This window comes from Quercus robur, chromosome 11, assembly GCF_932294415.1.
Source record: "Quercus robur chromosome 11, dhQueRobu3.1, whole genome shotgun sequence".
NCBI classification, from domain to species: Eukaryota; Viridiplantae; Streptophyta; class Magnoliopsida; order Fagales; family Fagaceae; genus Quercus; species Quercus robur.
In genome coordinates this window covers 10,072,696-10,096,131 of record NC_065544.1, presented here as the reverse complement: position 1 = coordinate 10,096,131, position 23,436 = coordinate 10,072,696, and the positions used below count along the sequence as shown (strand labels likewise).

General features: G+C 33.1%; 1 protein-coding gene, 1 non-coding gene and 1 pseudogene across 3 annotated transcripts; 2 read left to right on the top strand and 1 right to left on the bottom strand.

Moving 5' to 3' along the window:
• The first annotated feature begins 1,049 nt into the window (after positions 1-1,049).
• LOC126706256 (serine carboxypeptidase-like 13) lies at positions 1,050-6,889 on the top strand. 2 transcript variants are annotated; one of them, XM_050405600.1, is made up of 14 exons: positions 1,052-1,318; positions 2,319-2,464; positions 2,974-3,050; positions 3,156-3,278; positions 3,392-3,494; positions 4,346-4,383; positions 4,541-4,642; positions 4,966-5,052; positions 5,138-5,269; positions 5,376-5,447; positions 5,526-5,644; positions 6,323-6,436; positions 6,543-6,597; positions 6,689-6,889. In XM_050405600.1, exons 1-14 carry the CDS (start codon positions 1,122-1,124, stop codon positions 6,770-6,772), a joined length of 1,449 nt encoding a protein of 482 aa, XP_050261557.1. In that variant the 5' UTR covers positions 1,052-1,121; the 3' UTR covers positions 6,773-6,889. The 2 variants fall into 2 exon arrangements, with proteins under 2 accessions (XP_050261556.1, XP_050261557.1); XM_050405599.1 differs by lacking the exon at positions 6,543-6,597 and having other exon boundaries at positions 1,050-1,318; positions 6,323-6,542.
• On the top strand, positions 6,817-16,861 carry LOC126704687 (uncharacterized; annotated as a pseudogene).
• A 6,490-nt stretch (positions 16,862-23,351) lies between these two features.
• On the bottom strand, positions 23,352-23,436 carry LOC126707771 (small nucleolar RNA snoR118). Its single transcript, XR_007649076.1, has one exon. It is a non-coding gene; the product is annotated as a small nucleolar RNA snoR118 (small nucleolar RNA).

Here is a 23,436-nt window from a genome sequence, read left to right as displayed (position 1 = left end):
TCTAATTGAAAGATCAAGGATCAAATTTTTGCTCTCCATTGTCATCCCCTCTCCCCCCCCCCCCCCCCCCCAAAAAAAAAAGAAGTAATAAGCAAATTGGAAAGTGCAGCAGTTCATTTCTTGAAAACTTTTGCGCCACTACAAATAAATCTCACCGAGCTAGCATGATGATGATGTTGATGATAATGATAGTAACACACCCGGTTTCAAGCATGAAGGGAAGCTCACCGGAATAGCTAGGTAGAGTTGTGACAATCTTGGAAGTGTTTGAGCTTAAGACAGTGACTACTAACAAAACCAGCAGAAGAAGTAGACACAAACTCATTCTTTAAAGAGAAACACAAGAAATCGTGTGGTTATTTTTCAGAATTGCTATCTGTAGAACCCCACAACTTAGTTGTATTATGGGTACAAATTTATGATAACCCTTTAGTAACAAGAGTGTGGGGGCAAATACTGTCTAAGGATAACAATTTTGTGTCTCTAAATTATTTTTGTTTGTTTTTTGTGTTATCTTTGTTCTTCCTTTATTACTTTAGTTCTTCCTTTGTTACTTTATGTATTATTCTCAACACAAAATGAATGGCCAAATATTGTAAGAGAGTTCCTAGACAAACTTGTTACATTTTTTTTTTCTTCTTTTCTTTCTATAATACAATATTTAACATCATTATGATGCCACACGTAAGTCTCAAATTTTGTTGCGATATAATAGTGGTCATATAATAACATGTTAAGGTGTAATGGCCTAATGGGTAAGGGAAAATAATAAACATTTGAGTTCTGACTTTTGAGACTAGAGTTTCTTTTTTTTTTTTGGGATTCTTGGGGGTCACGTGATATTTATATATGGTCAAACAAACTTTAATATAAAATTTGAAAGTTAGATGAGATATAAAAATTACGGTATAAATTAACAATAAAGTTAGGTCGAATTTTTCTTCTCAAAAAAAAAAAAGTTAGGTCGAATTTTTAATTTGAGACTTACAGATGGCATTGAAATTGATCTTAAATGTAACATAAAATATATATATAAAACAAAATTCTGTCTAGAATCTCTCTGCTACTTCAAATAGCCAAAACACAGGCTCCATTTCTTGCTTGTTTTTGTTTTCAAATGTATGGCACCAAAAGCAACTAAACATCAACCTCTAAGAATTGTGCAGCTTAACCCTTGTTGTAGTTCCTGGATGGGTTTGCGTCTACTTCTTCTGCTGGTTTTCTTAGTAGTAGTTGCCTCTGCAAGCTCAAACACTTCCAAGATTGTCACAACTCTACCTGGCTATACCGGTGAGCTTCCCTTTACGCTTGAAACCGGGTAAGTTATTATCATCATCATCACCATCATGATGTTAGTTCGGGGAGATTTCTTTCTGGTGGCACAAAATATTTTGAGAAATAAACAGTTGTGCATTATGAATTTATGATACATGTCACGCATTTTAATTTGCTTCTTACTTTTCTTTTTTTTTTCTTTTTGTGAGTGTGTTAATAATTTGATGATTGAAATGCGGATGAGGGATTTCATTTGATAGTATGACGTTTCAAATGGAAACACCAAAAAATATCACAGTTGAGCTAGAAAGTTTTTGGCTTTTGTTTATTGCCTTTTGATGTGACTGCAGGGGTATATTAACCCACACTTTTTAATGTTTTTTGTTGGCTCTTATATTTTATCCTTGCTTCGGTCACTTTGAACGATCTATTGTACTGTTTTATTGTTATTATCCTTTTTTTTTTTTTTTTTTTTTGAGAAACCACCCTCACAGAAAGAGGGGGGATATCATTGTTATTGTTTTATTGTTATTATATATATTACTATTTAAATGGCTTTCCAGTTTTTTTTTTTTTTTTTTTTGTTCAAAAATGGCCCTACACCCATATGTTTAAGTAGAGACAAAACTAAAGGACAATTCTATAAAAATACAACTCTAACTTCCATTAAAACATTGCCTAAAAAATAAAGCCACTCTATTGTTGATTTTTAAATTGTTTTATCTACTTATAAATTAGATTCTCAAATCACTCTATCACGTCACAATTGTGACAAAAAGTTGTAAAAAATATTATAATTTCCTCAAAGAAATAAAAAATCCTTTTTGTACTTTGCAAATAGGGTCACCATCAATAACCCTTATTGGAAGGAACCCACAAAATTGTGTGTATTTAATATAATCTCACCCAAAAACTGACAGAGTGTTCCCAAAACAAGAATCCTGACTTTCCCAATGAATTTTATTATAACTCAAAAAAAGATGTTAATAATGTGTAAATAGCAGTAGATACTGATTTATTTTGTTGGATATTGGTCCATATAGATACATTGGTGTGGGCGATAATGAGACCGTACAAGTGTTTTACTATTTTGTTGAGTCCCAAAGGAGCCCTTCAAGGGACCCCCTTATGTTATGGATGAGTGGAGGCCCTGGTTGCTCCGGTCTTGCTGGTATCTTTTTTGAAAGTGGTATGCTACTCTTACTCATCTTTTCATTCATTTTAGGGATAATAGGTATTGAATTGGAAAATATATATATATATATACATATGTTATTGAATTGGAATATATATGTGGGTACCAGTTAGCTCAGCTGATAAAGTTTCTGATGATTATATAAAAAATCTGGAATTCAGTTCCCACCTATACCAAAAATTGATTGGTGTCTTGGTCCTATGATAAAGAGTTATCATCAAGAGCGGACGACATAAATTGAAATTCTCTCAAAAAACAAAAAAGAATTGGAATATATATTTTGAATTTTAAAATTGTACCGTTGAATTTCTTGAGTTAGTCGTATGTTATATTAAGGGTCTCATCCACATCACATGCAAGATAATTAGCTTACAAAGTATTTCCAGCTAACTATTTATAGAGGATTCAAGTTTTAAATTTGGTCCTGGTAGGTACATGAATTGTGTCTAATTTACAAATTAAATTTCAACAATCTTCTAAATGTATATCTCGCAAATATATAGGTCCTGTAACCTTCAAACTTGGAGATTACAATGGGAGCCTACCAACACTTCAGGATAACCCATTTGCGTGGACACAAGTATGAATTTAATTGCACTAGTTTGATTTTTATGCACATTTCATATCAACTCTATTATAAGAAAATTATAATCCATCTTATTGACATGTGATGATGGTTTTTCAGAGCCTCAACATCATATATATGGATGGACCAGTTGGGACTGGATTCTCTTATTCAGAGAGCTTAGATGGCTATATTACAGGCGATTACAAATTTGTAGCACAAACCTATGAATTTCTACAAAAGGTGTGTGAGAAAATGGATGATAATAGAATACACTTAGTTAAGGTGTTTGCTTTTTCAAATTTTATTTGCTGAGGTGTTTAAATTTTTCTAAGTTAATTTCAATTTGTATGCAGTGGTTGAATGAGCACCCTCAATTTTTGGAAAATCAACTCTATGTTGGTGGTGAATCGTATTCTGGCTTACTTATACCAATACTTGTGCAACAGATACTGTTAGGTAATATTTGTGGATGAGGAGGATCCAAACTTATCGGAAACTCTTCCTATCAACCTTTGTACAAAGTTTAAATCAAACCGGTTTGGAGCTATCTTTTCTAGCCCATTGTGTGATAATGTATAAGATTATCTACTCTCTTCAATTGCCACATAATAGATTGGAGAAAGATAACTACAAATCAATTTGGAGCTAAACTTTTTCCTTATCCTCTATGTTTTGCTTTTGTTAAATTCCCAAGTCACCATAACTTGGCTCTTCTTATATTACAATGAAACAATTTAGTGAAATATCTCAACTTTCAATGACAATAACAATTACTACTACTTACTGATAAATAAGGAAACATATTACATTTTTTATTTTTGCTAACAAAAGAGCCATGATATCTACAGGAAGGATTTTATATATATAGAAAAAATTTAGTTACAATTTCTTAGGTATTAAAATTTAAATTCTCCAATTAAATTCAACCATGTAGCGCATTGGTACCCAATAATGCAGCTAAATTGTTTAATTTAATTGGAGAAACTAAGGTACAACAACTTAGAAACTATATTTTAGTTTTGAATTTTTCTAATATTTGCTACTTGGTTTAAACCTAAATTTTAGTTAGGATCCTCTTCCTTTGAAAAGAATCAATTTTATGGTTGGTTAGGATCATATATTGTAAATATAAAAATGTTTCTAATGCTACATCATCTAAAATTTTAAATAATACAAGATAAAGACAAAATAAGCCTAACTTCACCCCTCCCATAAACATGAACCAAAATTCTTTGTTTTTTGAAAAGAAGCACTTGTAACAAGCTAAATACTCTCTCTAAAATTGGCTTTGGATTTTGTTGTTGTAGGTAATGAAGCTGGAATTGTGCCAATGATTAATCTCAGCGTATGTAATCCAACTATATTTTATCAATAAAATAGAAAATGGCTTTAGAATATTGTTTCCAATAGAATAACTTTCTATTGTTTTTTCAAAAATATTTAAAGCATTGTATTTTGAATATCAAAGTTTGGTGGATTGAACATTGTTAAATTGTCATTAGGGGTATGTGCTTCAGAACCCAGCGACAGATTCATTCATTGACACAAATGCAAGAATCCCTTATGCTCATCGTCTGAGTCTCATATCAGATCAACTCTATGAGGTAATTTGATGTTTAACAAGTTTCTTCTTCTTCCAAATAGAGGTAGAAAAGAAAATTCTATATGAGTTATTTGTATTTAAAGCATTTTTTTTTAATTATTACAATAAGTCAATGACTTTAAACACTGTCTGATTCTAGCAGCCTTCTATATCCACTCTTATGTAAGCCTGTACCAGCATGAGTATTATTTTAAGTTGTTTTTCATTATTGTCTTTTTGATAATGCTTCCTTAGCTTGTATTTTTTTTTTTTTTTTCTCACTAATTATGAATCTCTTCTATTCAATGCAATTACATTCTAAACTCTTATTTTTCATGCTTTTAGTCAGCCAAATCAAGCTGCAACAGCATTTATGTAGATATAGATGCTAGCAATTATCAATGCTCATCAGATGTTGATGCTATCGATGAGGTTAGAGGATCAAAATATTATTTAGACTTCTTTCATCATCAAATTTCAATATGCACTGAGAATTGGTGATCATTTGAATTTGCAGCTGACAAGTAGTATCAACTCATTGCACATTTTGGAACCATATTGTACTAATGGAATCCCAGAACCAAATGAAGATGTAGAGTCAGTTCGAAGATCTCTCTCAGAGAAATCTAGTCATGCACATTGGTGCCGTGTAAAGCCCCTTCTCTCTGTCTCTCAAACAAATTGTGTTTTGTTTTTTTTTTTGTATGTGTTTTTATATCAACAAGTATCTAAGATATTGGTTTAATTTCATTCAGAGCTATAATCATATGCTCTGCTACGTCTGGGCGAATAATGAAGGTGTTCAAGAAGCTCTTGGAGTTCGACCGGTATGTGTAATCTATTCATATATCACAAAAACCAGTCCAAACATAGAATTATTATAACATTTTTGTGATGCTAAACAGGGGACCAAAACCTTTTGGCAATACTGTAATACCTCCTTAGCTTACACCAAGGAGGTCACCAGTGTTGTTGGCTATCATCAAAATCTCACCAATGCTGACCTACGAGCTTTGATATACAGGTAAAATCTAACAGGATACTTTTGCACTTCTATTTCAGTTATTCATGGTTGTGACATGCCAGGTTTCTTACCCAAATTTCTCACTTAAAAAAGTGCAAAAACCTGTTCAACAATATTCAAAGTTGTTATTAAGCACATTTAATTGTCTCTGTCACTCTCTATCTTGGGCTGTAGTCACAAAAATTTCATGAACATGAAAATTCTCAAAATGTTTTTGGTCTAAACCTCTTATTTCATTCATCAAGTAAAGTGTTTCTTTGCAAATAATTAGTGACTCCACTCACATCAAGGACCTTCTTTTTCCTCTGTTCCCCCACATTTTTGCCACCATAGCATCAAGGTATTGGAATGCATAAACGTACCTTTTTCTTAATCAATTATTGAAATATGTTTAGATAGGTGATGCCTAAATTTTGGCAACAAAACTTCCAACACCTTGTTATTTTTATTTATTTTCTTTTATTGAAATCGTGGCTTACTTTTACTTCTGCTGTTGAAATTTGACTTGGTGCAGTGAATATCAGCTAGCAAAACTAATATGTCTTAAGTTAGCAATAGTACTAATAAGTAATATACCAGGATTAATGCACCTAATTTCATCAAAACTCTGGAGTTAAGAGTGCTTGAGTAAGAGTAGTAATAGAATGGGTGACTAATACATTCTTTTTAATCCAACAGTGGTGACCACGACATGTCAGTTCCACACATTGGCACACAAAAATGGATAAATTCTCTCAATTTAAGTACAGACGAAAGCTGGAGAGTATGGTCTCTCAATGGTCAAACTGCAGGGTGGGTTTCAAAGTTTGCAAACCTCTTAACAATTCCCCCCACCCCCCTCTTTTTTTATCTTCTAATCAGGAGCCTGAACCATGTTCTCTCTCACACGAACTTGCAGGTACACAAAGAAGTTGATTGGTGATACTTTAACTTTGAACTTTGCGACTGTAAAGGCAAGAAATATCCTTCACTAAATTGAACTCTAAATAATGTCTACAAGTAGAAATCTAAACAAACTTTCATATATTCTTTTTCCTTGTACAGGGAGCAGGCCACATTGCTGCTGAATACAAGGTCAATGAGTGTGCTGCCATGATAGATAGGTGGATGGCTTATTTCCCTATTTAAGTGTGACTTGTTGAAATTTTTTGGTAATCTAACATTGTAAAAGCATGTCTGCTCACAATGAAATTTTTGGAACTTCAAAAGTTAGTGCAGGATAAAGAGAAAAGTTTCTAGCACAAATTTATTATTGCTTTCTCTCACAAGATCATAGCCATGAAAAACCCTTTTGAGTTTCATGCAATACTATGGATCCAATTTGGGACTAAAGTAGCAATCCAGGACACATGCCTATTATGATTACCAATAAGTGTAATAATATTATTATAAATTTCAAAGCACAATATTTAGTCTGAAGATGGTAGTACAGTAAGAGGGAAGCTGACCTGCTCCAAGATCAAAACAGTTTTAAGTGGGATATTGTCTGGTTGAAATCAACAAGAATGTTATTCAACAAAGTTGGGTCATCTTCGTAGCTGTGCTCATGTAATCTCTACAGCAAACTATTCTTAACTTGTCCTAAAAAATAATGGCAAAGGAGGAAAAAAAAAAAAATTCTTAATATTGTAGGACTATTATAAATTCTTTTAGGGTTTTACTAAGAAATACCTTCAAGTTATATGTTAGTAAACCATTTTTAAAAAAAATTATAAAAAAGCAAAAAGTTATTAACTTTTTTGATAGATTTTTTAATTTCTCATAAAACATTTCCTAAAATGAATTATTAATGTGCGCTCTAAAGGCATACATTAACAAGACCATTTTTTTTATAGTATTAGTTTGGTCCCAATAATATTTCTTGATAGTTGAAACTTGAAACTAATTAAACTTGTGGTTTTTACAACAATTAAAACTCAAGTTTCCCATATCACAACACTTTCTTCTAAGTTCAAAACAAATTGATCTAAAAGTCAAAATAGTGGGTTCGTAATTTTAAAATTAAAATTAGAAAGGAAAAATTCTAAAATTTTAAATAACTTTTAGAATAGAAAAAGAAATTAAAATTCTACATAATTTTTTAAAAGTAATTAAAGCAGCATACAACTTTCAAGTATATTGCTATACTTTTAATAATTTTACATTGATTTTTTTTTTAGTAATCAAATTACATTTTTAAAATTTATGTTTTAGATTTATCTCTTGAGCTAATTGTTATTAGTTATAAATTGATTATTTTTTTTTTATTAGCTATAAATTAAATAATCAACACATTACATTTTGTATGACAATTATATTATTATATATTATATTTATGTATATTTTTTTTAAGAAATATTTTTAAAAATAATTTTTATTCCAATCTTTTTTTTTAATCTTGCCCTCTTGGACTAAAACTCTAGCTCCGCCACTGGTTTAAGGCATATGAAGGAATTGGCGAACAGATTTAATCAATTGTATGATAGATGCCCCTTGTTTGTATTTGTTTGATTGGTGTGTGTGTGTGTGTGCTGTGGACCTTAACTCATTGGTGTGTGTGTGGACCTTAACTCATTGGTCGTACAAAACATGCCATATGTTCAGGATTTGGACATTCATTTGTGAAGAAACCCCCCCCCCCCCCACCCCCCCAACACACACACACACACACACACACATATATATATATATATATATATATTTCAATACACAACTTAGGTCATAGTCCTAATGATGAAACAACAACCCCTTTGGAATGATCAAGTAATTAGGATCCAGAAGATTAGAAACCACGATTCTACGAGAACCATGCTTGCATTTTGCATGTGCTAGTAGCATGCGTACATACCATACCATGGTGACAAGTAACCCTAAAATTACTATTTTCAAACCAAAATCAGTCACCTAAACTCGAGGCCTGTGGGAGCTCATGGTTTTCAAGAAAATTATTAAAGAGATAATTACTAGTAGCTAGCAATGGACTATTTATTTATTTTTATAACACAGAACCTCACTGAGGCAAGGCCTTTGGAGCCTCTTTTGAGGAGTAAACCACAGATATATACACAACATCACCCTCCAAAATATTGTATAAAAAATGGACTAATTTTTTTAGCTAATGTGACATATTTTTAATGTTAATTAAAAAATTTTAATATTATTTTATAAGTCATAGAAACTTCAAATGTGCTATTAGTGGACACCGTTTACTACGTAGGCGTTTTCTATGAGTAACTTTACAATAAAGACCAAATTGATTGTTACCAAAATGTATTGACCAAATTAAATGTGGCCTCAAAATATAAGGATCAAAATGGCTTTTTTTTTTTTTTTTTAACCAATGAACAACTTTGTCATAGTCTCAATGGCAAAATAACAACCCCTCGGAATGATTAAGTAATTAGGATCCTATTTGAGAGCATAAACTAGTTCTAATAGGTTGTTCACACTAAGACACCATATGCGAGACAAGATTTCGCACCAAAAGAATGGGCTTTGCTATTGCTTAAACTAATAGGGCTTTCAAAAGTACAAATCAACTAAGAACAGAGGAACAAGACAACAAATAATAGTATTATTGATATCGCAACAAGTCACAAATATCAAAATACAAGACCGCAAAAGTTTATAACCAAGATTAAATTACAATTCTCCTAAGTTAGAGTACTCCTAAGCTAAGTTAAGTTACAAGACTACTCCTAAATAATTCATGCGAAGCGGAACACACTTATAAACATGAAGTTATCATTTCATTGATCGGATGTAAATTCTGGTTAGTTACATTATGTGTGTTTGTGAAAGAGTAATTGATTCCTATTTATACTTCATCATTAGCAGTTATTTCATCATCTTACAAATTGAAACAAATATCTTCTCTAATAAAATGACTGCTCACATGTTCATGTGACATGCTCAAATAACTGCTAACACACTTGCCTATCCCTTAAGTTCTCAGAGAACTGTTTGTACGCTCATGTGCTCTTCACGTGTTTGAATACTTGAATAACTGCTCGCGCGCTTGTCATCTCCAAACTAACTCTGCAATCTCTCACACTTTATAATTGATAAAGAATTAATTACTCAATACCATGATGCCACTTGTATTCTCTTAAAAGCTTCATTTTATTGGTACTTACCCAATAGTTTATTCTTATATAACAAAAATTATATATATATATATATATATATTTGGTACTATTTATTCTATGTAATTAAAAATATTACTAATATGCTAAATAAATAAATATTTTTTATATTAATTATTTTAAGTGGTTCATCAATTATTTAAATATAATGAAGTTTTGATGTTAGTTTACTAAGATTTATATGAGAAAAAATTGATTAAAAATATGGTATTCTTGCATAAATTTAATTACTTGTGCAACAATGGAAACAAAATCCTACAAAAGAAAAATAAAATAAAATTAATAACACACAATTAAGAATGAAAAACAATATATGTGTGTGTATTTATATTAATTATTTTAAGTGGTGCATTAATTAATTAAGTGTAATGAAATTTTGACATAAATTTTATAAGATTTATATGAGAAACAGTTGATTAGAAATATGGTGTTCATGCTAAAATATTCTTACTTTTGTAATGGTGGAAATAAAGACCAACAAAAGAAAAATAAATAAATTTAACAACACACGATCAAGAATGTAAAAACAATGATTGAAGGATATTTTTATATTTATTTTTATTGTCAAAATGGCATTTGCATTTTTTTAGTAGGTATAAAACAAGTCTATCTATATCAGCCACAATATCATACAATTTGAAAATTTTAAACACATATAGTATGATCAAATTATTACACTAGTTTTATTGTCTTTCTATTTTGTCTATAAAGTAGAATACTAAATATTATAATTTTTTATAGGAAAAATTATTAAAATATTGGAGGAAACTAGCTAACAAAATGCACCACATATTGGAACTCTGTTATTTCATTCATTGCTCTCTTTTGAGGGAAATCAAACTCCTAGTGTCTTACTATGGTAGATTGTTGAAGTCTATCAAAGATATTTGTTGAACTCTTACCAAGCCAGTTTTTCAACAACCCAAATACTGAAATCTTACATTCATGCAAGGTCTTGTTGTGTTATTCCATGTCTCACATTCTTGATGACTCTATATTCACTTATTATGTTGGTCCTTTTATATCAGGGCATTCCACGAGAATCCATGTGTTTGATAAGCCATCCAAATTTGAGAGTTGTAAATATTGCTTTTGATCCTTTGAAGTCTATTCATTGTAAGTCTATTCATATACCTTCAACACAATCGAACCAACTAATCAATATTGATATATATTCATAAGAAACCCAATCTTGAAAGTCCATTAATGAAGTAAACATAGGATTTAGCAAGAAAGGGGTTTATTGGGATGGTGCAATTTACTAGTGTGATCACTCTAGAGTTGCAGTTTTGTACTTTGATTAAGGGTGAGTTTAGTTCAGCTTTTTGAAAAAGTGCATAATGAAAAAGTGGAGTTTTGTAAAAGTGCATAATGAAAAAGTGGAGTTTCAAAAAGCTGAGTGTTTGGTAAAAGCTGTTAAAAAGTGCATAATGAAAAAGCTAAGTGTTTGGTAAAAACTGTTAAAAGTGGCTTTTTGAGGGATAAATGACCAAAAAGGACAATGTATATATAAGAGATATTTCAAACTTTTGTTTTTTTGTTTTTGTTTTTTTTTTTTTTTTTGTGGATGTGAATTTATTTCATACTTATTATAAATCATCTATTTAAATTGTAAATAATTTCCATCAACATGAAGCACAAAATAAAAATGTAAAAAGATGATAAAATATACACCAATAATCTAAGTTTAAATTGTACTACATAAAAATGTAAAAGCATATAAAATACATATCAATAATCTAAGTTTAAATTGTACAACACAAAAATGTAAAAAAGTTGATAAAATACATACCAATAACTCAAGTTTAAATTGTACTACAGGATATTATAAAAAAAAGACAACTACTAATTATTATCCCCCCAAATGGAATTAGCAATGGAATCACGAAGAACCACCATCGCAAGGTCTGTTAAAGATCCTAAATTCTGCTCATAACTGCTATCTGCTTCACTATTATTTTCTCTTCTAGAAATTGAATCTCGATTGGCATTTATGAAGCCCCTATCATCCCTATCATTTAGTCTAACAAAATTATGAAGAGCCATAGTAGCAGATACAATAAGCATTTGGATATGGAATGGAAAAGATGGCATGTTTCTGATAATTCTCCATTTATTCTTCCACACACCAAAAGTGCGCTCAATCGTACATCGAAGAGATGAGTGAGCATGATTAAATTTTTCATGTCTAGTTCTAGGGCTTCCACCTCTCCTTCGAAAGTCTTGAAGATGGTATGATATCCCTTTGTATGGTGCCAAATAACCTTTCATCATTGGGTATCCAGAATCAACTACCACAAGCTGGTAAAACTCATCAGAATCGTCGTTACTATCATCATCATCAGAATCACTGTCACTGTCATCATCACTATCACTACTCTCATCATCATCATCATTGTTATCATCATCATCATCATCATCATCATCATCATCATCATCATTGTTATCATCATCATCATCATCATTGTTATCACCATCATCATCATCATTGTTATCACCATCATTATTATTGTCAGCATTATTATAATCACTAGCATCATGATAATCACAATAATTTCTGTAATCCCCATCCATTAATAGTTCCATAAAATTGCCACTCTCATAAGTACCATTATAATCATCCATATTGGTTTAGGCTACACAACAAAGTAACAAATAATCAACCATTGCTCATTAATAATATAAATCAACATAGTAATCAACAAAGTATTACATAACTTTGTAATCAACATATATTAACAAAGTAATCAACATATATTAATCCAAAGCTAATACTAAATATTACATAACTTACTTTAAAGTTAATACAACAAAAAGCTAATATTAGTCGAAATGTGTTTACATTACACATATATTAGTCCAAAGCTAATACTAAATATCACATAACATTGTTTAAAGTTGATACAACATAGTTAATACAACATAAAGCTAATATTAGTCATAAGCTAATATTAGTCCTAAGCTAATATAGAGTATCACATAAGGTTGGTCACTTCTTTTGCTTCAAAGAAATCAATTCTTGTAGGTACGCCAACTGTAACTCTGGCTCCTTGAAAGTTAGAAACATATCCCTATGTATCTTTTTTAGTAATGCTAAGGAAGCTTGAACCACAAACCTACTATCCACTCCAGGAAGTGCTCTCACAATCGCCATGACATTATCAACTGAACTTGGTGACTCTCGAGAAGTACCTTCAGACTTATTCTTACATACAGTTATTAATTCACTAGTGGGTTCCAGTTAGCTCAACTGGTAAAGTCTCTGGTGGTTGTATAAGAGATCTGGGGTTCAATCCCCGCCTACACCAAAAACTGATTGGTGTCTTGGTCTGATGATAAAGAGCAATTATCAGTAGCGGATGCCATAGGTTGAAACTCTCTCTCAAAAAAAAAAAAAAGTTATTAATTCACTAATACGATTGTCCAACATTGCAGCTCCTCCTATCTTCTTCTTTTTCTTCTGTGAGGGTATTGATTCACTAGTTCGCTTAAGTCCTGAACTACGTGATTGACTAGTATGTCCTTGTTGCAAACTATCAATGTCTAAACTCATGTCACATTGATTATCTTTAAATTCGGAGCTACCATCCGAATCACCAGCACCCTCTTGTGGCATTGTTGGAGGGAGTGTATTTGAAGAAGGGGTCCATGCAGCTTCTCCAGTTGCTGCAACATCCCTAAACATTATATCAAGTTGTTCTGGATTCTGTAGACCTTTCTCTCGAAATTTTTTAGCTTTGGGTAATTCCTACAAAATGTAAAAGTGCTTTCACTCAGATAACAACAATATAAAAAAACTATTTCCAACTAACTACATATTAATAAAATACTCAACTCACCTTCAACTTTCGGTCCCACCAATCATCAGGAGCAAGAATTGTTCCCTTCGCTGTATCCCAACCTAAACCTGTGTCATGCATCCTCAATTTTTCCCACAATCTCCAATCACCTTTTAACAAATCCCACCTACTTTTTAATTGCTCCCTATCATAATTTTGACCGGTTTGATCACAAAATTTGGTCACTATATTGGTCCAACCTAGGGTACTAAAGGCAGCACCTTTATTCCTATTCCCAAGTTGAATCTGTTCCACACAAAGATTACAAAAAGTAGTGTTCCAGCTTGAATTATTATCCCATAATGCTCTAGCCTTTTTTGCCTCGGGGTTGGAAGTTGTGTTTTTACCCATCTATAAAGTTAACCAATGAGGTTGAAGCATATTAGCAAAACTATAAATTTTTTATTAAGATCAAAACAAATAGGTACAAGGACTAGCAGGTTCAATACAGAGAAAACCACAAACTAGCAGGTGCAACCTCAAATATACACTAAAAGATGAAATGTCACTTCATTTGGAAAAAACCACAAACTAGCAATTTATAATGTTCTCAGGCAGTGTTTGATGCGACATGATAGAGGTTGGATTGGACAAAACTATTCATATCTATCAATTTTGCATGACCAATTGGATTGGATACTGATGGGTACTCAAGGCATCTTAACTTAGTTACATTCAATCCATTTTTACAAAACAAAAGCTCCAATTAATGGAAGAACAATTCTTATAGAATTAACATATATGGCTGGTTATATTGGGCAGTCTAATACCTATTGAATTATGCATAAATTGATGCATGCAAATAGAGGAATGTTAAGTGCAGGGTGAACAAATGAACACATATGGGTATTGTTCAAATGTAACGTGCATTATGTGAGCATATGAGGTAAGTCTCTGGTTTATTGACTGCATTCACTTGTGAGTTGTTATGGATGCATATGGCTTGGGTTTGCAATCAGCAAACCCATTTTTGATGCTCTCTCTCTCTGTCACAGATACCTTCCAAAACAGTTGATAAGTTCTTTGAGAAACTCAATTTTTTTAGCTTACTAATTGATCTTATTTCTAAACTATTAATTACATAGCTGAATTCCAGGTCCAGTTCTTAATTTAAGGTTAAAAGATCATCTGAATAAAAACTCTGCTATGCAACAAAACAAACAACAAGAATCCTTTAGGTAATAAACACCAAAAGGGTGAGCCCAGAAAGAAATAAAATAACATAAAACAATTACATGTTATTTCTAGAACCCATGTATTCACAAGTTAGTGTGGTGTATTAAGAATAGGAATATCAGCAAAACATGAAAACATCATTAAGCCACTGCCAATCTCAGATCCAATTAAAAACATTCCAACAACAACGAGAAAAAAAAAAAAAAAAAGCAACAAAATCGATAGCAAAACCACTAAACAAGCCAAAATTCAAAAGTGAGTTCACCGACCACAACCACCCCAAATAACATTGAAATGTAGACAAAAACTAAACTAGACATACATAACATAACACAATATAACCCAGCCCCAAAACAAAGTAAAATTGTAAATAAATTCAAACCCAGCATGCGTTTTTCAAAAGTCATTCGGTTCTTGACGTTAGGCGATCTCAAACTCACATGAATGTCCGATTTTCTCACATTTTTCACTCAAAAAAAACTAAATACAGAGAAACCAACAGAGACACCAACAAAGCCTAAATCTTATAAGCGTTACCTCTCTCGTTTGGTTCTCGAGAAAACCAACAAAGCCTAAATACAGAGACACCAACAGAGACACCAACAAAGCCTAAATACATTTCAATTCGATGAATCAAGAACCTTCTAGAACCCGAAAATAGAAAACAAACTCGTAAACCCGAAAAAAGGGTAAGACAGAAATAAAGTGATAAGGATAAGAGTTTGGATCTGTGACAGAGAGAGAGAGCATCAAACTAACACTTCATTATATATTCCAATCAGCAAAAACAAATAACAAAACAAGTAAAGGAACAATACCCATTCATAGCAAGATCCGAAATTTTTTTTCCCACACTCGGTAAAAAAAAAAAAAAAACAGATCAGTGTTGGTACCTGTTTTTTCGTAGCAGATCAGTGTTTTTGGTACCTGAGAAATCAAAACCCACACACCAAAAGTGAGAAATCAACCAAAGAACAGAGAAATCAAACCCAGATCCATGAGAAATCAAACAAAGAACAGAGAAATCAAAACCAAAAAAACCCAAATCAGACCCATGAGAATCAACCCCGGTTCGGTCCAAATCAAAACAACCCATACCATGACAAATCAACCCAAAGAAAGACTTACGGAGAAAGACTTACGGAGAGGAAGAACCAGAAAGAAAGAAAGAAAGAAGAAGAAGAGGAAGACGAAGCGGAAGAAGAAAATGAAGACAAAAAGAAAAAAGACAGAGAGTAGAGAGACTTACGAAGGCAGAGCAAGGCAGAATCAGAGATGGGAGGCGTCAAAAATGCGAAGGGAGAGCGAGATCAGAGATGAGGGGCGAATGTGAGTGTGGGTATTTCGGTCTTTCAACGTGCTGCAACGGTAATAATCGAAACGCGCTATGCGCGTTTTGATTTATGGACAGCTGATGGTCCATAAACCAAGCGCGTTTTCTCTTCAGTATTTGTAAAAGTTGAAAACGCAACTTTTATAAAAAAGTTGCGTTTTCAACTTTACCAAACGCAGAAACGTTCTGGGCTTTTTTGAAAACGCCCGTTTTGGGCTAAACGTGGAACCAAAAGTGGAACCAAACGGGCCATAGATAAGGAGTATGAATAAAATGCCAATACCTCACTATGTTTTAGACGATTCATAGAAGTTGTATTTAGAGTATTTTGGAGAGTCCAGTGGCTGTTTGCGTATCATTACATTATGCAGATAAGTACTCAATTTACTATTTATGAGATGCAAAGAGACTTTATTGGTTTGTGAAATACCGTGGTGATCTTGATTTTGTGACACTTATATTCCCGAAGATGGTATTTACTCAGAATGTTAAATATTATATGTACCATCCCTTGTGCTTAGTTGAAGGAGAAAAACAAGAGGAAAATCTTGTGCTAGCAATACCAGGGAAAGTGATTTCTTATAATCTGAAGGATAAGGCGTTAAAGGTGATTTGTGATTTGTGGCCAAATAAAAGTTTTGTGCAGGAGCATTTAAGGAGTTCAAAACTTTTCAATTCATGCGGACCCTTGCTTGTATTTTAAATGTGGTGCTTTTTGTTTTTGGAGCTTTGTGATTTTTGTTAAAGAGAGTAATGAAACTAGAAAACAAAGATTGAGACTGGAAGAAGAACGGTGATGTTTTTACTTTAGTAGAATGCTACCGTTTAAAGCTTCTTCAATGTTAGTATTTAGGCACTGACTCTTCCCTCCTCTGTGTACGTATTGTTCATCATTGAGTGCTTCCTCTTGAAGATGAGCCAAAGCCAGAGTTCCACAACTATCCTGGTAACTGCCAATCCTGGAATCACAGAGAATTTGTTACAGGGGTGGTTATAAATCTATAGGTTGAAGGTTCTAGAAGTGGTCTAGTCCATGTCCTATAAATAGGAACCAAGTTATACTCTGTATTCTTGAACTTGTATAATGATTTTTCCCAATTTCTGAGTAAAGATCATTTTCTGTTTTTTCCTCTCTCTATTCTGTTATACACTTCCGCCATTGTTAACTTCACATAAGCTCCAAAATCTTTCAATTTGCTCTTAATAATGTTCATGTATTTTACTTGGATATATAATGGTCTAATGGAATTTCTCATGAATTTCTTGGGAAGCGCATGATTTATTAATAAGACTGTTAATTGTAATTTCTAATTAGTAATAATGTTTCATATTGATTCCGAAATCTATTCTTTTTATATGTGTGCTAAAAAAGGAAACTTAGCACTAAGTTTATGGCACACTAGTTTGAACCAATCAATTTTTTAGGAAGGGGTACAAGTTTTTTTGAGTTGTTTTACTCATGTCAGCTGATGCATCTGTCATTGTTTCAACTTTAAGTAAGCATATGATATCCTCGGCTCCAAATTCACAACTTCAACTATACTCTCTCGGTTGATTTATTCACAAACCTATGAAATGCAAGCTATGAAAGCTTTCTCTTTTTCTTTTTAGAATGATGTTCGTCCTATCAAGTTTTAAATCCTTCCCAGGGATGTAATCAGTATTTGTTGTGTGTGTATCTGAAGGTTTGATAGAGACCAAAAATATTTCTGAAGTGTTACTAAATTGAGATTGAAATGCAGTCTGTGCTCTTCATGAGAACACTGGCAAGTAGGGAATTTGGATTAGGGATTATGGCCTGTTTGGATTAGGGATTATGGCCCTAATCCCTAATCCCTAATCCAAATTCCCTACATATCAAGGAATCATTAGAAGATATCTCAGTTTTTTCTACATATGGAGAGAGAGAGAGAGAGAGAGAGAGAGAGAGAGAGAGAGAGAGAGAGAGAGAGAGAGAGAGAGAGAGAGAGGTAGAAATAAGAGTGTAGGGTTCTTGGGCCCAGAAGTGCATTATTTATTCATATGTTGGGCTTGTGGCCCATGCCTAGAAATAAGAGTGTAGGGTTCTTGGACCCAAAAGTGCATTATTTATTCATATGTTGGGCTTGTGGCCCATGCCAAGGACAAACATCCGCCTGAGGATGAGATGTCTTCGTTAGAGGAGATTGCACTAATGAATAAAAGGTGGGGTTTGGTCCTAAAGGCTCTGGAAAGTGTGCCGGATGAAAACTTCCTCGACCGAACTTGGCCAAGGTCCTGGAAAATAGATTGAGAATAAAGATGACAATCCCTAAAATTCGTTTGGAGTGGATAAACACTGTAAAGATATGAGATAAGGATGAACCCCAAAATATCTGGGGAGAAAGCTGCTGCCTCCGCATTAAATGCACTGCAGCTAATCCCCTGACTGCATTAGTGTAGAAGTGATACCAGAACAGTGTATTTTAGCCTTACAGCTAATACTTGAAACCTTATGAGAAGGATTAATGGGACAAGTATCAGCCCAAACCATCTAGCATACAAGTGGACGGTTGAGGTGAAAGGGGAAGAGAGTATAAAAGAAGAGGAAAAAGAACAGTGAATGGGATCGGAAATTGGAGAGAAAAAATACTATAGCAATCCGCAATCAAATCTATAACTCTTTCTAAGAACAATATATTAGAACTATTGTTCTCAGATTTCGTCGAGGATGTCCTTTCTTCATTTCATAATAGTTCATGTTTATCTTTTTGTCATCAAGCCTATCTATAACGATGTTTAATTAACTAAAACCCAGTATTTTAACCCATTTCTCTACAAATTCATTGTTTTAAGCCTCTTGGGCCAAAGTCCGTCCATGTGCTGGGCAAGGTCTCAAGTTCAGATCCTTACAAAGAGCGTTCATAATTGTGGTGTTAAAAAATTTAGCTTTAATTAACAACTCAAAAAGCTATTTTTATTTATTTTAACACTCCACTTGACTATACACCAAACATCAAAAATTCTATTTTTTTTACCACTTTATTTAAATATTTTTTCCTTTATTCTTTCTTTAATGAGAGATAAAAAAGAGAGAAAAGACATTTTTTTTAATGAGAAAAAAGTCGCCACAGAATAAACAATAATTTTTTTATCCCTTCGGAGCTATAGCAAACTTGCAAAGATAGCAATTTACTGATCACAGTTTGCAAAATTTTATAAATATACCACCATCAATGTAGCATGCCGATTAGTATTTTGGGTGCTAAAATAATATTTTAGCTATTTTAGCACTACCAATATGAATACTCTTAGGGTCAATCTGTTGTGTGATGGACCCATGGCCCATGAGCCAAGAGACATCTCTTGTGCTCGTTCCATAAAGTGAGTCTATTACAATATATAGATCCCACAATTGGTCCCTGGGGTAGAGGGGAATCTCCCATGTCTGTTCTATGGAACAGACCTTTCACAATATATATAGGCTCCACAATTGTATAGGATTCATGTTGCCTACTGGAACAGACCTTTCAAGGGGTTTGGCGGCTTTTAATCTAGGTTCCTCCAACATCAAAAGAGGAGAAAACTCCTAGAAGAATACGAGTAAGTTTCTTTTAAGAGTAATTTGGTAGATTTTTGGGAAGGTCGAGACATTACCCGTTTTGATGGGTTGAGAGATTGTTTTTTTTTTGCTAGTGTGGAAGAGTTATTGGGTGTATTGGGGCTTTGAGACTGAGTTTGTGTTTGTGAGAGTTATTGTTTACGAGAACTTGGAACCAAGGAAGACCGAGCATGTTTGTGGAGTAGGAAAGACTGTTGATGGAGAGGACCAGCTCACAAGGATCCATTCATTGTCAAAAACTAGATTGTAGCATCCATGTTTGGTCACGTAGAATAGCCACAAATAAAAGTCTCTTGAGTCCTATGGAGTGACCACAAAATTATTAGGTACAAGTATAACAGTTATTTAACATAATCACCGATGGAAACCAGGCATGAAGAAATTAAGCATGCGGAAGAGGGTTTTGTCCACATTAGTAGCTTGATTTGACATAAGAAAAATATATGCTCCACTGATTCTGGACTTAAAAGAACAAAAAGGACAAGAGACCACCTCTGCAAACCATAAACTTGCTATTCAACATCATCCTTTGTGTATTTTAACAAAACCATACTTCAAATCAAAAAATGAAAACAAAATAGAGAATGAAAATCAATAAACAAAAAACAACACTGGAATCCATAAATTCAAATTACAGGGTAAATAACCCAGGAAAAAAGAAAAGAAAAAAGAAAACCGTAAAGTTAAACTATATATTTCTAACCAATCTTTGTTTCATTTACCGAAGGAAATCATAATGTGAAACACACCCCAACACGCATAAAATAACATTTAGAAAAGAAATACAATTAAAAAAGAAAAGAAAAGACCTTAGATCTCTATCTCAAAACACATCATCCAAGGTTTACAGATTACAGAGAAATGACACAAAACCACCAAAAAGGAATATGCTAAAAGCAAGGCCCTCAGATCTCATAGCTTAAAACAGATCATCTCCAATTAATGCCACTGGCTTCTCCATAGGCCATTTCACACCACCAAATAGTCAACACAAACACACACACACACACACACAAAGACCATTTGGTGGCGCAAAAAGTGCAACCATGGATGAAAACAATGCAATCGTTCAATACTTCTGAGTTGTACATCATCGGGCGAAATGGATGGTGGGTGATATCATACTTAATGATAAACCTACAGCACCATATTCAAAGCTACTTCACAAAGCTAAGATCAACTGAAAGTACTCAGGGAGTAGGCGAATAGCAGCTATGCAAACATACAAATTGTAACCATAACTTTTACTACATACTTAGAAATCATAATCTGAGATTTTAAATAAAACAAGTGTAAGGGAATGAAATAAAGTAAGACTGAAAGGTATCCAGATAATATATAACACTTCAGGAACCAAAACTCGTAAAAGAAAATGCTTCAAGGGAAAAAAATTAACTAAGCTTCAGCCCTCAGATCTCATAGCTATAATGATTCACCAACGGTGAAACTTATGATTCTCTTTAAAAGCCATTCAACATCTTTTACGGCAATAAGAATACCAACCACTACCACTTCTACCAAAACCAATAAACAAATAATAATAATAATAACAATAAAGAAGAAGAAGCAGTAGCAGTAGCAGTAGCAGCAGCAGCATATTGATGATGGTGAGTGTGGCAGTAGAGATGGAGGCTAAAAACGAGAAAACAAAAGCACCGCTCAACATAACTATTTTTCATCATAGGGCAGATGTAAATACTGTAAAGCTCAAAGTCTTCAATCATACAGAAGGCATAATGTGGACAAAGCAACATCATTTTTAAAATAAAAAATCTCTCCACAATTTAAGTCCGTTAGTCAAAGACAGGAGATCATCTATATCCCAAATACCATCAATCAAAACATGATACAGCAATTGTTTCAGGTAGATCCAGATATAGAGCTTTCTAGATCTAATTCCATCTAAAGAAGCAATATATCTCTCACAGCCCAGTGCATAAACCATTCAGCACATAATTAATTCTTAACATCTAGTGCAAACTACAGCAATATAGAATATTTCAACTTCAGAAAAAATATTCAGTCACATATGTAATAAATAAAAGCTATATAATATAAAATCAAAGAGGCAATTGAGACCATAACCTTGCCAAAGACCCTAATCAGTGCTTTTGGATCTGAAACATCCAACCAACTGAGTAATCAAGACAACTGCTTCCTTTTGGAACAAGAATTTATGCAACAAAAAAGGCTACAATTTAACAGTTTCTGACATTAGACCAGGTCTAGATACAGTTGACCCACATAAACATGTATGCTCTGAAAGACCACAGATCTCATAGCTCTGAAAAAATCATCTACAGCATGCAAATGGCAATCATCAAAAGACTCTGCACACCACCTAGGATACATAAATACACACACACACACACAACTACATAATGGAGAAGACAGTGGTGGTGCACAAAGGCTAGCGATAATTGAAACCATGCAACCAATCAATATAGTTCAGATGTCCATCATAGGGCATGATAGGAATGTAGTATGCCAAAAACCAAAGTGCAAGTCAGCAAATCAATAATTGTAAAATCCACTTAAGAGATAACCATGATCAATAAAAACCAAAATAATGAAAGAGATTACAGATGAGCTTTCCATTTACAATCTTGAAAGTAAATGACGCAAATACACAAGGAACAAGCATAATGGAAAACAAAGACTTGCCTTGTAAGAAAGTTTAAATCCAAAAAAAGCCACTTATTTTACCTAAGAAATATCTGGCGTATCTCCATCTGGCTGACACCCCTAGAATATAGCACCTGAAAACTTCTGTTTATCCATTGTTTAATTCAGGCACAATAGAGTAATGAAAGCCAGACGAGGCATGCTGTGAACAATTGGCTTACTCAATTGTTAATGCTAAACACGCAGGCTAAGAACTTTAAAAAGACAAAAATGCACCAATTTAAAGGAGGAAAAAGGTTGGTTATGGGGGAAGAAGCTGCTGCAGCCCTCAGATCATGTAATCAAGAACAGTGAAGCTTATGATTTTCATTAAGAGCCTTCCCACATTTTGAAACAAGAAAAACAACAACAATCATCATCATCATCATCATCATCACCACCACCACCACCACCACCACCACCACCACCACCACAACCAGCAGCCAACAGCCAGCAGCAACTAGTAGTCTAGAACACATGCTGGTGGGCTCACTGGATGTGTCTATGGGGGTTCAAAATGAAAATCAAAATAACTGTCACGATGCAATTTAAATTCATCATTGGGCAGATGAAAAAGGTTTCAATTCTCTTTCAATGCAATTTAGGGTAAAAGAAATCAAATAAGTGAAGAAAAAAAAAGTAGTCTAGAAATATCTAGCACACTAGTAGAAATAGAAAAGGAATCAGGAATTACCAACCATAACCATAGCCAAGCAAGGGCCACATGCATTTTAGAAAAGGAACCAAAATGCATAAGATTAATGTCGATCTTAAGGCAGGTGTGAACAAAATTTATAGTCAAAATTATTTGTTTACTATTATAACATTCCACAGTTTAAAAGAAACAACAATAAGCAAGTAAAAATGAAATAATTTCACTATTTAAAATATATATATTATGACCCAACATTAGACAGAATAATACAAAGAACAAGAAATCTTGCAAATTTTACAATGTGCTCAACTATATATACATATAAAAAATTATGTAGTATCAGAAACAGCTTTCTAGGCTGCATTTCCATCAATAATGCAGTGATAACTGCTCAGAGCCCAGTGCATTTATCATCATTCAC